Genomic DNA, 15,468 nt, shown 5'->3' with positions numbered 1-15,468 from the left:
CCGACTGAGCTATCTCCCCAGCCCCCCAGTTCTTTTTAATATTTTTAACTGACTCCCCCAAGTAGAGAATAAACTCCAGAGAGCAGAAACCTCATCTATTTTACTCCTGCAGTATTCCCAGAGTAGTGCCCTGTGCCCAGCAGGATACCAATGACTGTGAGGCGAACGGACACTTGGTCTCTGCTCCTAGAAGGCAGAGAGGACACGTGCAGGCAATTTCGATGAGATAAAAAGCCATGAACTGAGGAAACCCAAAGGGTAGGCACTTAACCAGGCCTGGGGGTGGGGACAGGTAGGTAGGAGGCAGGAGACTGAAGAAAAATGTTCTGGAGGAATTGAGGTTTGAGCAATGTCAGGATGTTCCGTAGTCAGCCAGGCCAAGAGAAGGAGGGAGGGATGTCCTAGGCAGAGGAAACAGCAAGAATAAAGGCACACAGGTGTAAGCCCCAACCCAGAGGAGACTCGCTGGTTACATTTTTGGGTGACTTCATAGGTTCTGTTGATCAACAAGGTGCAACTAGGCACTAAATTTGGCATGAGGACCAAGGGAGAGGGAGTCACATGGGGCCCAGGAACCTGGGATTGGACGGAGGGCAGCAGAAGTGGGCTGGGCCGGGGTGATGGGTCCTGTGGACACCAAGGGCAATGGCTTTGGGAAAGCTGGGGTTCCACCAAGGACCCCCACCCTGATTCTAGTCCTGTAATTGAAGGAAGAAACCCGCCTCTCCTGGGCCTCCTGTGGGGGCCACGTGAAGCCCTGGAATGAGAATCAGGTTTGAGTGCACATTCTTCCAGGTGGGGCTCGTGGGAAGCCGATTTTGAGAGGTTGGCATACAGGCACATATTTCCTGGAGTAAAGCAAATTGTATATAATTTCATCATTAAATATTTCAGTATGTGTATCTAATGGGTAAGGATTTAGAAATAATTACAACCTCACTATTATATCTAACAAAATTAACATTAATTTTTTGGGGATGATGCTGGGATTTGAATCCCCGGTTTCACTTAGGTTAGCCACATCTCAGCACTAGTGCTAATTTCTTTTCTTTTTTTTTCTTTTTCTTTTGCAGTTCTGGGGATTGAACCCAGGGGTACTATACCACTGAACTACATCTTCAGCCCCTTTAATTATTTGATTTTGAGACAGGGTCTTGATAAATTGCTGAGGCTGGCCTTGAACTTGTGATCCTCCTGCCTCAGCCTTCTGAGTTGCTGGAATTATAGGCATGCACCACAATGCCCAGCTAATATCTTAATTCTAATACTTAGTCTGTTCTTTAGTTTTCCCAATTGTCTAAAAAACAGATTTTTTTTTCAGTTGGTTTATTTGAATCAGGATCCAAACAAGGTCCAGCATTTGGTGACTCAACTGAACTTAGTACATGAGAATTTGACATTCCCCTTGTTCTCCCCTCACTTGCTCCTTACCTCAGCCTTGGAAGCTGTTCTCCCTCTGATCACACGAGTTGGATTTCCACATTGCCACATCCAGTATTTGTTTTTTTGTTTATTGATCTCCCTGTGGCTTTCCACACTGACCACTTGATCCCATGATCTTGAAATTTTCTTCCGTTAGATCTCCAGCATGGTAGATCTAGTTCTCTCCCCACCTCTCTGTCCTGCTTCTGCCATCTCCATAGGTGTCTCCTCCCTTGAGTCTTTTAAGATGTTAGGCTCTTGGGAGTTTAAACCTGACCTTCCTGGATGTTTCAGAGGCACCCCAAGTATGAATATCTCCAAATGAATTCATTCTCCCCCCCATGCTATTCCTTCATCTCCATGGAGCTAGACACCACAGCACCAGTCATCTGGCCCCAAAACCTACTGTCCTTGATTACTCCCTTTCTCTCAATCAGTATCACCATGTCTGTCCATCAAATTTCTCAAATAAATGACAATGTCCATTTACATCTATCCACTCTGCCAGAGCCAGACCTCCGGCCTTCCAGAAAATTGGGATTGTCTGTTTGTTGTTTCCCTGCCTCTGATCTGAAGTGCCTAGGTTTTTTTAATGCTCTTTTTAAAATATATTTTTTAGTTGTAGGTGGACATAATACCTTTATTTTTGTTTTTTATTTTTATGTGGTGCTGAGGATGGAACCCAGGGCCTCACATTTGGTAGGTGAGCATGCTACCACTGAGCCACAACCCCAGCCCTGAAGCCCCTGGGGTTTATTCTTTTTATATATGAGATGTCAAACCCATTTCCCCCAAATCTAAATCCAGCCTTGTCTTTTTCATGCTCAGAATCCTTCAGTGCTTCCCCATTTTCTGCAAAATAAAGTACAGATGGCTTTCAGTTTACACTGGCTCAATTTAAGATTTTTTCAGTCTTGCAATGGTGCAAAATTTCTATTCAGTAGAAAACATACTTCAGATTTTGAAGTATGTTTGATCTTTTCCTGATCCTCTCTTATGATGGGCAGTGGCAGTGAGTCATAGCTCTGTGATCACAAGAGGAAACCGCCAAGACTCTAAGAGTGTGCTATGTTGCTGAGCTAGGTTGGATGTATGAAATGAATATTCATTTATGCCATTTCCAACTTTTGGTGGAGGAACTTCTGTACTTACTACTTAAGCCAACATTCAGAACCCTTCCTGATTGACCAATGTTTACTTTTTTTAGCGTTTTCTCTCCTTACCTCCCTCAGACTTTCAGTTTTCACCAAGTTGAAGGTCTGAGAACAAGGTTCCTCAGAACAAGGTACATCCTCTCCTGTTCGTGCAGGACTATGCACACACTGTCCCCTCTGCCTGGGATTCTTCTCTCCTTTCTTCATCAGTCCAGCTCTCCATCTTCCCTCATCCCAGGTCACTCCTCACCATTAAGACTGGGCTGGGCACAACTTCTCTGAATGCCCAGGACACCTGCTACCTCCATCATCAGAGCACTTACTGCTTATCTGTTTCTGAGTCTCTTTGCAAAATGGTCTGTGAGCCATGCAAGGGCAGGGCCCAGAACAGTTCTCTGAGGCCTCAGCATGCTGCTCAGATCCTGGAGCCAGGAGTGCTTGTGCAGTGAATCCACTGCTAGGCAGGTGCATTGGGCTAATTGGTGTGTATACCATGTGCACACGGTGATATTAAAATACAAAAATTAAAAATTAATGCAAAAAAATTCAGGATGAACAAAATATCAAACATTAAAGGCAGGATCACAATTAGCGCCAGGCAGAGCCATATTAGAGTCTGAGGAAAAAGAGAGAATCTGCAATACTCCTTTGGATTTTTAAAAATTAAGGGACTGGTTGTGGCTCTGTGGTAGAGTTCTCACCTACCACGTGTGAGGCACTAAGTTTGATCCTCAGCACCACATAAAAATAAATAAAATAAAGGTATTGTGTTCATCTACAACTAAAAAAAATTTAAAAAGTAGAATATTGCATTAAAGTATTATTTCTCAGTTGGGCACAATGGCCTATACCTATAATCTCAGCTACTCAGGAGGCTGAAGTAGGAGGATTGCAAATTCAAGGCCAGTATGGGCAACTTAGAGAGGCCCTGTCTCAAAAAAAAAAAAAAAAAAAAAAAGAGGGCTGGGGATGTAGCCCTTTACTGAGAGTTCAATCTCCAGTACCAGAAAACACATTTTTTTCTCTCTTGATTACTGAAGTTTTGGTGCCCCTTAAGCTTTGCACCCAGTGAGTGTTTTACTTGCCTTATCCCATCCCTTGCCCTGAGGGAAAGACTTGGGCAGGCCTGGCACAGTGGGCAGGACCCATGATATCCTGAATTAGGCCCTCTGCTGGAAATATTTCAGAGATAGTTGCCCTCACCCCATTGAGCCAGAGCCCAAAGAAGGAGGAAAACCCAGGGAAGAAGAGGAAGGCACTTACTGTGTGGGTTGGGGGAAAGGGTCATGTCTTTTCCAAAGAACTAGAGTAAGCAAAGCCCTGCCCAGCTGTGGGCTGCCCTACTGCCGCCCCTCTCGGGGCTGGCCAGCTGTGCCTCCTTGCCCTAGGTACAGGGTTCTGCACAGTATGAGAGTTCCAGATGAGGGCTTAAAGGAAAGGGAAGCTGAGAGTGTAGAGCAGCAATATTTAGATTTTCTCTCAGTAATCCTTCTTATCCTTAAAAATTATGAAGGGCATACTGAGAATGCAGTTCAGCAGTAGAACACTGGCCTGGCATGGACGAGACCCTGGATTCAATACCCAGTAGGACAAGGTATATCTGTCAATATTCACCATATTAAAAACAAAAACTAAGACATGCTAAACATTTTCTTTTTAAACTTAAAAACCTACTAATAAATTCCTTCCATATTAACATAACTTTTTTTGGGGGGGGGGAATAACTAGATTTTCTAAAACATTAGCAATTTAAGGAGAAGACTAGCATTGATTTATATTTTTACAAACCTCTTTAGTATTGGGCTTAATAGAAGACAGCTGGATCCTCATATCTGCTTCCACAGTCTGTTGTGATATGTTGTTTGGGTTGAAGTATGTGAAGGAATCTGTCCTCATACAACTGCGTACTTGTAAAGGGAGGGATGTTTTAATGGCTTTTTCAAATAATTGGTGACACTTCTTTGATACTACATCAAAGTTCCACAAATGGTAATTTATTTAATTCTATTCTTTTCTCCCTTACTAAGGATTGAATCCAGGGGCAGTTTACCACTGAGCTATATCCCCAGACTTTTTTTTTTTTTTAACAGGATCTTGCTAAGTTGCTGAGGCTGGTCTTGAATTTGTAATCTTCCTGCCACTCTCCCAAATCACTAGGCTTATTGGTGAGTGTCACTACTGCATCTGGCACAAATGGTAATTTCTTAAAGATTAGTTACAATGTAGAATGTGAATCATATTCATGAACTATATTTATATGCATGTTACATATATATTATATAGTAGGGATTGAATCCAGGGGAGCTCTACCACTGAACTAGCCATTTTTATTTTTTATTTTTGAGACTGATTACTCTAAATTGCCCAGGCTGGTCTCAAATTTGTAATCCTGCTGTTTCAGCCTCCAGAGCCACTGGGATTACAGGTGTGCATCATTGTGCCCAGTTTCCATGATTTTTTTGTAACCCTTTACACTACAGTATATTGGTTTATTTTGCCATTTTAATGAATCTTTAACCCATGCATAATTTCAAAACATCATGCCTTGATCATTTGGAAAATACTGGCTCAGTGATTTATGCAGGTCTTCTAAATGTCAACCTATCATTATATAATATAAAAATTGCATTTGTTAATATTTCTGGCAATCTTGGAAAATTCTTTTTATTTTACTTTTTTGGTGCTGGGTATTGAACCCATGGGCTTTTGTATACTAAGCATGTGCCCTACTGATGAATTTCATGTTCAGCTAGAAAATTCTTTAAGTATTAGAAAGCTGTGAAGTTCATATTGGTAGATACCAAAAAATTCCTATTGTCCCTTGAACACTCAAATTTTATCATTGGCAACCAATCCTATCATTTGAGGTGACGGGCTCACTTCATTTATATATGAGAAAATGTCTGCCAGATTCCCGCATCTGAAAAACCACAAGCTTGTCAGACATTTTAATGAAGGTGACCCACGAAGAAAGAAAGTTTGGTTCACAACTCTAACAATCACAGAAGTGCTGTTTTCTGGCCATCATTTTGTTTCCATGTGCTATAGAAGTCTTTCATGTATATTTCCCTGTTCACATACCAAATATTAATTATGTGTACTAAAGTTGAACAAAATAAGTACTTTCCTCACTTTATGAAGGTCCATTTAATTAATCAATTAATCTACTTATTTATTTTGTGGTACTAGTGACTGAACCCAGGGCCTTGCAAATGCTAGGCAAGTGAGCCACCCCCACAGCCCTTTTTACTTTTGATTTTGAGACAGGTCTTGCTAAGTTGTCCAGGCTGACCTTGAATTTGACATCCTCTTGCCTCAGTGTTGCAAGTAGCTGGAATTGCAGGCTGTGCACCACACCTGGCTATGGAGGACATTTTGAAGTCAAGTTGACTTTTTATTTATTTTTCAATTGTTTTTACACTGTAAGGCCCTGGCCATGAAGAAGACAGTGACTCCTAGTACGGTTTGGTCTCATTTCCTTGATTTGTGCTAAGGAGCCAGCAATTTTGCTTACCATTCCTTTTGCATCATTAGTACAAATGTCAATACAGTGGAATGGAAAATAATGTCTTGGTATTATTGTGAAAATAGTTTTCTCCTGGATTCTATCCCCTATTCCTAATTTTATGGCATGACCTTTGAGAACTATTGTCCTGGAGGTTTGAGATCACATGGCAGGACTACCTTGAGGAACGAAAAAGATCCCAGGAGAGTAGAAGTTAGCAGTTTTGCTTCGGGGGAAGCAACATAATATGTGCCCCCTGCCAAGCATGGCGATACATGCCTGTAGTCCCTTATACTTGGGAGGTCTTAAAATTTTAATTTCACAGTCCAGCTATAGAAAAATATTTACATTTTATCAGAAAAATTAAAGTTTTTATGATATGAACTTTTATGTATTTTATGACTAGAAATAGATTTGTAAGCACAATATTTTATGTAGAAAGAAAAAATGCTGCCAATTAATTGGAAGATGACATTGATTTTAGAATTTTAAAATATGCAAAATTAGAATATGTAAATTTATTAGTCTGCTATAACAAAATTCTTGAGACTGGGCAATTCGTAAAGAGTAGAAATTTCTCTTGGGTCTGGCAGCTGGAAATTCAAGGTCAAGATTCTATGTGTTCCACCAAAAGAATGAGAAGTATACTCCATTTATGTATGATGTGTCAAAATGTACTCTACTATCATGTATAACTAATTAGAACAAATAAAAAATAAATTAAAAAAAAGATTCTATGTATTGAGGCACGGTATCTGTTTCCAAGATGGCATCTTGAACACTGTGTCCTCACATGGTAGAAGAGATGGAAAGGTCAAGAAAGAATGCACCCTTCAACTCTGAACTCTTTCATAAGAGCACTTATCTTATTGATGAGGGGTTTACCTTCATCACTCCCCAAAGGCCACACTTCCTAATATGTTATTGGGGATGAAGTTTTAACACAAATTTTGGAGTAGACACCATCATTTCAAACCATGGCAGGGAGTCTTGGAACTGATGAAACAGGATAGTCTTTTCTTGGTTCTTTATTAACCAATACCTTTGCGTGGTCTTTTAGGCACAGCCAGGACCCTATGATCAGCTGACCCTTCCAACCCAGAGCAATGGAACCAAATGGCTCCTCCCATGTGGATTCCGAGTTTCGATACATTCTCTTCCCAATTGTATACAGCATCATCTTTGTGATGGGGGTCATCACCAATGGCTATGTGCTATGGGTCTTTGCCCGCTTGTATCCTTCCAAGAAACTAAATGAGATAAAGATCTTCATGGTGAACCTCACTGTGGCCGACTTGCTCTTCCTGATCACGCTGCCACTGTGGATTACCTACTACTACAACCAGGGCAACTGGATTCTACCCAAATTCCTGTGCAATCTAGCTGGCTGCTTCTTCTTCATCAACACCTACTGCTCCGTGGCCTTCCTTGGGGTCATCACTTATAATCGTTTCCAGGCAGTCACACGGCCCATCAAGACTGCTCAGGCCACCACCCGCAAGCGTGGCATTTATTTGTCCCTGGTCATTTGGGTGGCTATTGTGGCTGCTGCATCCTACTTCCTTGTCCTGGACTCCACCAACACAGTGACCGATAAGGCCAGCTCAGGCAACATCACCCGCTGCTTTGAGCATTATGAGAAGGGCAGCGTGCCGGTCCTTGTCATCCACATCTTCATAGTGTTCAGCTTCTTCCTGGTTTTCCTCATCATCCTCTTCTGCAACCTGATCATTATCCGAACGCTACTCATGCAGCCGGTGCAACAGAAGCATAATGCTGAAGTCAGGCGCCGGGCACTGTGGATGGTTTGCACGGTCTTGGCGGTGTTCATCATCTGCTTTGTGCCCCACCATGTGGTGCAGCTGCCTTGGACCCTGGCTGAGTTGGGCTTCCAGAACAGCAACTTCCACCAGGCTATTAATGATGCACATCAGGTCACCCTCTGCCTCCTTAGCACCAACTGTGTCTTAGACCCTGTCATCTACTGTTTCCTTACCAAGAAGTTCCGCAAACACCTCACTGAACAGTTTTACAGTATGCGCAGCAGCCGGAAATGCTCCCGGGCCACCACTGACACAGGAACTGAAGTGGTTGTGCCAATCAACCAGATCTCTGTCAATTCCCTCAAAAATTAGTCCCTGCTTGTTGTGGTCAAATCTTCTCTTCCATAGACTTCCTGGATTGAGTTGGAGGAAGAAGGGATATCTGCTGTGGTCACCTAGTCCCTGGGAGTGGCAGACCATTAAGCTTGGAGGAAACCTCACTTAGGCAGGGATCACAGCAGCCCAGGACTGTTGGAAAATCCAGAGCCAGATGAGCTCCTCATACACTTTTGTGCATATACCATGCTAACTGGCTGATGAACTTCTGCGCCTCTGAGTCCGATGGGTCTAGGAGGAGTATCAGGAGCAGGTACAGACTTTGGAGGCAGAGTCAGAGCCGCCAGTTCTCCCCACTGGGGCAACAGCCGAAAGCTTTGGGCAATGACTCCTGAGTGCTAAAGAGGAAAGTGGGTATTTGGGAAAGGGACTGTCTCTTGAGGCAGAGCTTGATGTAGGATGTGCCATCCTCTTTCCAACCTCAGGCACAAGGCCTTCATGACACTTCTCAGGGGAAGTGGCTCAGTGCAATCTTCTGATTAACCCAGCAGCCCGTGTCTCAAATGGCAACCAGAGAAGATAAAATATGAACAATAAAAAACTAGAACGGGAGCCTGTTTCCTGAGGTGTATATGTCTCTCTGCTCAGGCCTCACCTCAGGCCTGGCTTAGCTCTGAATGAGTGGGAGAAAGATGGCTACCTCATTCATCTTTCTCTCTCAACAACAGCCCCTGATTAAGTACCTTCTATGGAGCAGCCACCCACACAAAATTTGGGTTTGTCCAGGTCAGGGCACCTTGATGTCCAGAAGTTTCTATTGGAACAGCACTTAGGATAGGAAGAGCCTGAGGCTTCTGCATGAGAGGAGCCTGTTTGCTCTCTGGGAAGTCCCTCCTAACCAAGCCTCCAGGAGGTGGAAGGGACAATTACAGTCCTAAGGGATGGCAGGTGTCAGATTCTCTTGAGGATCTCTGTATACCTGCTTTTGATTTTTGGCAAGTATATTCCAATGATATTCATCTCTTATCCTGAGACAAGTACCTGCTGTGTGAACATGGTGGCCTTAGATTCAAGGGATTGAAGGAGGCTTCTCTGGATTTCAGAGCCCTGAACTCCTGAGGAATCTTCACTCTTTAAAGTCAGTGTTCCCTTGAAGCTGGAACTGACTCTTCTTTCTGCTTTGCTAGGCAAGCACTGGCTTGCTGGTTTTGATAAATGTCTCCCATTTAGTCAGTCACCTACTTAGGTCTGGTATGGTAGCTCTGGACTGGACCTAGCTGAGGTGACCAGGTAGCCAACACAGGATACTGGAACTTTGGTATCATACAGACCCAGGTTCAGTCTTGGCTTTGCTACTTCCTGCCAAGGAACCAGGAAGTCTATTTTCTACCTCTTTGTGTTGTTACCTGTGGGGTAAACCCTACCTTATTGGGTTGTTGTGAGCAGTGAGTGTCGAGGCAGTCACCCCTTGATCAGGGTGACTGCTTATACCAGAGTCACCCCTTTTCTGAGAATTTGACCCCCTCAGTTCTCCTGATGGAGCTGAAAGGATGAGAGGTGGGCGTTAGATTCAGGGATGCTGTTTCAGGCTTTGCAGGAAGATATGCAAACCCTGAAGCTGTGAATTTGTCTATGTGTTTGTGTGTGCAGGGCCTGGGGTGGCCACTGTGTGAGTGTAGTATAGAAAATAGCTCCTCTCTGAGAGAAGATGTGCAGAGCAAAGACCAGAGAGAAACCATAGGAGCCTGAAGGGAAGAGGGGACAGTGCTCCCAGGGGCCTGCTGGTTCTCTTCTGTACTTCTTCCTTTGGGTCCTATGAGAGTCCCTTGTCAGGATATCTTCTCTTATCTTGCTTAATCTGATTTGAATAGGGTTTGTTACTTGCAACCCAAAAAGTCCCAAATGAAGTAAATGTTTATATGCTACTGCACAGTGTTTCCTGAATGTCAGTCATTTGCCTATCGTGTTGGCAATGTTTGCAGTATTGATTTATCACCTGGGTGTTTACTTAATAAATATTTTCTTGCAGTCAATTTTTAGAATTTATGTTTATTGTAAAGGAAAAACTTTAAAAATTGAAAATGAAAACTAATACCACCTGCTACAAGTAGAAGGTCAATGTAAGCATGAAAACATAACTAGAAAAATGTTGCTCTGTGTTCTATCTGATGTTACTACATATGGCCCAGTGACTTGTATAGCACACCTCAGTGAATGCTGTTGCCATGTGGATAATGCCCAGGATCTGCATTCAGCAATTGCTCAGTAAAGAACAACTGATGTTCATGAGAGGGTAACTTATGATTACCCCCTTGTTTCTCCCAAGATGTTGTCCAATACACAGGTTAGAATCTTATGCCCAGCCAGGGCCCTGGGATGTGAAGGAGTATACAGTTGGCCCTCTGTATCCATAGGTTCCACATCCCCAGATTTAACCAACTGAAGATTGAAAATATTTGGAAACAAAATTGCATCTGAACTGAACATGTACTTTTTTCTTGGTCATTATGACTTAAACATACAGTAAAATAATTATTTAACATACCATTTATATTGTATTAAGTATCATAAGTGGTCTAGAGTGATTTAAAATGAGGGAAGATGTGCATAGGTTATATGCAAAAACTACATTATTTTATATGGGGGACTTGCGTGTCTGTGCATTTGGGTATCTATGGGGGTCCTGGAATCAATCTCCTTTGAACCCTGAGGAATGACAGCAGTAGGTTGTAGCCATGCCCCAGTTCAGGTCTCACCACCCCCGTACAGCCACACTACTGCCCCCGTAGTCTTGCCTGGTTGTGACCTCAGGAACCTTTCCTTTGTGACCTAGCCCAGAACACCTTCTATAGGCAGGCTCCCCAAATTCCTCCAGGCAACATTTTAGGGCCAGGAGGACCCAACTTTATAGCCTTAATTATCATGATTACTGGGGTCAATCCATTTCGGTGTCTATCATCCCTATCTTGTGGTGCAGGAACTAGATTTTAATCATCTATGTATCCAGTTACTCATACTTGCCTGTCTCCAAACAGGGTGGCTTCTCCAGGGTGTAGCGTAGGCACACACTGACATATACACGTATGCACTTTAATGGGTTTAAAGAGATCCTGTGAGGACAAATGGGGAAGAAATTGAATACATGTTCTTCCAAAGTCCATATTTTAATGGAAGATGGAGAGGATTCTCAGAGGTTTGGAATATTTTGGAGCTGGGAGGGTCCAACCCCTTCATTTTGCTAAGGGGAATAGGGAGGTTCGGCGGGGGCTCAGTTATCACAGAAGTTCCCAGCATTCAGGGCTGGCTGTTCACCTGCATCTTTTTTTTTTTTTTTTTTTTTTTTTTTTGGCCATGCTGGGGACTGAACCCATAGCCCTGTGCTTGCAAGGCAAGCACTCTACCAACTGAGCTATCTCCCCAGTCCTGCATCTTTCTTTTTGCAGTGGTGTCAGGGGTGCTGGAAAAGCTGAGTTGTAATTATTTCTATGAAACATCACCAGTTAGGATTTCCAAGGCACCCTGTGCATCGGGAAGGGCTCACTCTGCACTCCACACACCATCCCCCTCCCCATCTCCTCCATTGCCTCAGGAAACCACCAAGATCTCGAGATCTCGGGTGGTGAACTGTTGGCTCACACAAGACCTGGCTTCGTCAAGATGAGTCACAGATGCTAGAGTGGTAAGTGCAGGTCACAGTGACTAGAACTGGGCATGTTTAGACCTATTTTTACTCATGTATGTTAAATCTGTGCTAAAGACCTAAGGCCATGAAGAGATACAATAAAAGCCTCTTGTAAAGCACCTATGTTTTGCACAAAGTTTGTATTTCTGTAGGACAAATCATGATCCTCTTGACATCCTTCCAGTGAGCCATCCTACCTCCCATTTGTCCATCCATCCATCCATCCATCCAGTATCCAACAAACACCTGGTTTGTTTGCTTTTGCAATTCTGGGGATCAAACCCAGGGCCTTGCACATGCTAGATAAGCACTGAGCTACACCCCCACCCACTTTTTAAATTTAACTTTGTTTTACTAAATAAAATAAAACAGGGTCTTGCCAAGTTGTCCAATCTGGACGCAAACTTGTGATCTCTTTCCTCAGCCTCCTGAGCCACTGGAATTACAGATGTGCACCACCATGCCTAGCTAACCCGTTTAAAAAAATCTGTTATCTCACTGAAACCTTATACCTTTCCTGAAAGATAGGTGGTTTTATTGACATTAAAGAATAAAATAAACAAGGACTTGAGTGGACTGAATAAGACACAATGGCTACCTCCCAGGTGCTTGGTGCAGAAGGAAGGGGACCTCTTCAATCAACTGGGCACCAGTTATTTGCTTGCCACTTTCACATATCTTGTCTCACTGAGCACTTACCTCAAAAGCTCCCTACTGAATAGTTATTTTCATGCCCATTTTACATATGGGTAAAATGAAGCTCAGAGATTGGTAAAGGTAAAAGAGCTGGCAGAATAATATTGAAACCTAGATCTTCCTCAGAAAGCAGTGTCCCTTCCCTTCTCACCTTCCTTCTGACCATGTGATTTAACCCTCATCTAGTCCCTTGAGGCAGGCTGGTGGGTGTGGGGGCAGAAGACAGAACAGCAGGTAGTGGAGGCCTCCACCTTGCTACTTCTGTCTTCCACTTTGAGGTCTCTTGTGTTCCCCAGGCAGGCTGAAGTCCCACAGGGACTCTTCCATAGTTACTTGAATTTTTCTATTTCCCTGCATCCCTCCCCACACTTGGCATTATCCAACTTTCAAATTGCAGGTAGGTGTGATGTCAAATCCTATTTTTAGTTTGAATTTCTCTCAGATTACTTGAGAGTTTGTAATCAGGTATTCACAAGTCATTTGAACTGGAATTGAAACAGTTCTGACTCCAAAGCCTGTGAAGTGTCTTAGAGTGGTTGATAAAATGGCCTCTGGGGCCCAGAACCAGGGTTTCATTTCTGGTTCTACCACTTGCTAGTCTACAATTTGGGGCAAGATACATAACTTCTCTGGGCCTATTTCTCTATCTGTAATATGGGAATAATTATGCTGTTGACATAAAAAATGGTTTTGTGAAATTAGAATTGCTCAGGACAATGCGTAGACCAGAATAAACTTACTCAGTGTTGTGGCTGTTCTGATAGATTGTGTGTTCCCCACAGTCTCCCTTCTTACCCCAGGCCATACCATTCCCCTGCCTGCTTTTTTTTTTGTTTTTGGTATAGCAAATGAATATATTAAAACAAAGAAAACGTCATCCAAGTATTTATATTTAAAAAAGACATTTAAGTGTGCTTGAACAAACCATGTGTGGATTTGAATTCCATTCATTATGGAGTTAGTTTCTGCTAAATACTTACTGATGCTATAGTAGACCCCTGGCATCTGAGATTTAAGAGTTTTCAACTGTTACCAATCTATAATAAAAAATAAAACATGGCAAATAATACATTCTGGATTTCTGGGGTACTAATTTGAACCTCAGAAATGGAAGGGTTGGTATATAAGGCAAATTACTCAGGAGTGAGAAGGGCTGGCAGCCGTAACTCAGTGTGGTTCTGTAACGACTACATATTCAATAATACTCTCTAGAGGGCATTTAATTTTGTAATGAAACCTTACTGTATTATGTCCTAGTTGTTTCAAAAACTTAGATATTCACAAAAATATTCTGGAAAATGATCCTTAAGAGGAAGAATAGTCTCCTATATTACAAGTTACTTAGATCTCACATAACTTATCAAAATAAACTACTGAACATACATCCCAATTAAAAACTCAAACACTTTAAAGGTTTAGAAAGTTTATAGGCCAGCAATGCCAAAATAGGTAATGGGACATCTCAGTCCCTACTTGCAAAATGACCAACAATTATACAATAACTTCTAATGTCACTCGTTTTGGCTCAGATGTTTTAATACTTAAAACAGCTTGGAAAAGATTTGTTTTTCTTTTGTTTCTTTTTTTATATGTGTGGACGTGAGTGTGTATGTGCATCCCCTACCCACTTTTGCAAGTGAATGTTGTGCAACCCTGTATTTTTTGTAGAGAGGAACAGAGTGTGGCTAGTCAGGCTTTTCTCTTATTTGACATCCCAGGTCATTCTACAATACATTCAGAGGGTGTTTTAAGAAGCCAAATTGCCACATGTAAAGGGACTGCAATCTTTAAGTGGAAAAGATGAATTAGTTCCTTTTTTTTTTTTTTGGTGCTGGGGATTGATTCTAAGGGTACTTCACCACTGAACTTCCTTATGCCCAGTCTTGCAAAGTTGCTGAGGCTGGCCTTAAACTTGTGATCCTTCTGCGTCAGCCTCCTAAGTCACTGGATTACAGCTGTGTGCCACCATGTCTGGGTGAATGTTTCTTGAAAGGGAGAACAGGGCATCAGAGAACAGTATCAAGAGTGAAAAGGCAACCCATGGAATGGGAGAAATTATTTGCGTATCATTTATCTGATAAGGGATTGATGTCCAGAATATGTGGAAAACTCATACAACTTGCTAAAACAAACAAACAAACAAAAAAAAACTTGATTTAAAAACAGATAAAGGATTCGAATATATATTTCTCCACAAAAGGCATATGAAGGCCAAAAGCCACATGAAAAGATGTTCGATATCACCAATTATTGTGGGAAAGCAAATCAAAATGTCAACTAGATAAAGACAGAAAATAATAAGTGCTGGTGAGGACGTGGAAAAACTGGAACTCTTGTGCACTGCTGATGGGAGTGGGAACTGGTGCTGCTGCTGTGGAAAACAGCATAGTGGTTCCTCAAGAAAGTAAACATGGGGGCTGGGGAGATAGCTCAGTTGCCTTGGAAGTACAAGGCCCTGGGTTCAATCCCCAACACCGCAAAAAACAAACAAACAAACAAAAAACTAGTAATTCCATTTGTGGGTGTTTATCTGAAATAATTGAAAGTAGGGACTTGAGCCAATATTTGCACATTGGTGGATGCCATGGTGCACGCCTGTAATCCCAGACACTTGGGAGGCTGAGGCAACATCAATAGTAACATTATTCACAAAGCCAAAAGGTGCAAGCAATCCAAAGTCCATTGAGGGATGAATGGGTAAACAAAATGTGGCACAGACACATAAAGGAATATGTTGTATTCAGCCTTAAAAGGGAAGGAAATTCTGATATGCTGCAAACACGAATGAACCTTGAGGACATTATGTTAAGTAACATAAACCAGGTGTGAAAAGATGAGGTGATATGATCCCACTTCTATGAGGTACACAGAATGGTCAATCTCACAGAGGCAGAAAATAGAATGGGGGAT

General features: G+C 42.4%; 1 protein-coding gene and 1 long non-coding RNA gene across 12 annotated transcripts in view; one reads left to right on the top strand and one right to left on the bottom strand.

Moving 5' to 3' along the window:
* Nucleotides 1-10,213, top strand: part of PTAFR (platelet activating factor receptor) — a 31,554-nt gene extending 21,341 nt beyond the window's left edge. For 4 of the 11 annotated variants that reach the window (XM_079115054.1, XM_079115049.1, XM_079115046.1 and 1 more), the window contains 2 exons: nucleotides 4,667-4,741; nucleotides 7,142-10,213. In XM_079115054.1, the coding sequence (XP_078971180.1) occupies nucleotides 7,188-8,216 (1,029 nt within the window). In that variant the 5' untranslated portion in view covers nucleotides 4,667-4,741; nucleotides 7,142-7,187 and the 3' untranslated portion in view covers nucleotides 8,217-10,213. Of the gene's footprint in view, nucleotides 1-4,089; nucleotides 4,171-4,545; nucleotides 4,566-4,666; nucleotides 4,787-7,141 lie in introns of those variants that run through there. The other 7 variants (XM_079115052.1, XM_079115053.1, XM_079115047.1 and 4 more) reach the window with 5 other exon arrangements.
* The window catches only part of LOC306646751, a 65,531-nt gene continuing 59,757 nt past the window's right edge, over nucleotides 9,695-15,468 (bottom strand). The window contains exon 2 of the long non-coding RNA XR_013759957.1: nucleotides 9,695-11,593. This is a non-coding gene — a long non-coding RNA (uncharacterized lncRNA). The remainder of the gene's footprint in view (nucleotides 11,594-15,468) is intronic.

This window comes from Sciurus vulgaris (genome assembly GCF_902686455.1).
Source record: "Sciurus vulgaris genome assembly, chromosome: 1".
Taxonomy (NCBI): domain Eukaryota; kingdom Metazoa; phylum Chordata; class Mammalia; order Rodentia; family Sciuridae; genus Sciurus; species Sciurus vulgaris.
The sequence above is the reverse complement of the archived record's forward strand: the minus strand, read 5'-3'. Positions and strand labels throughout refer to the sequence as shown.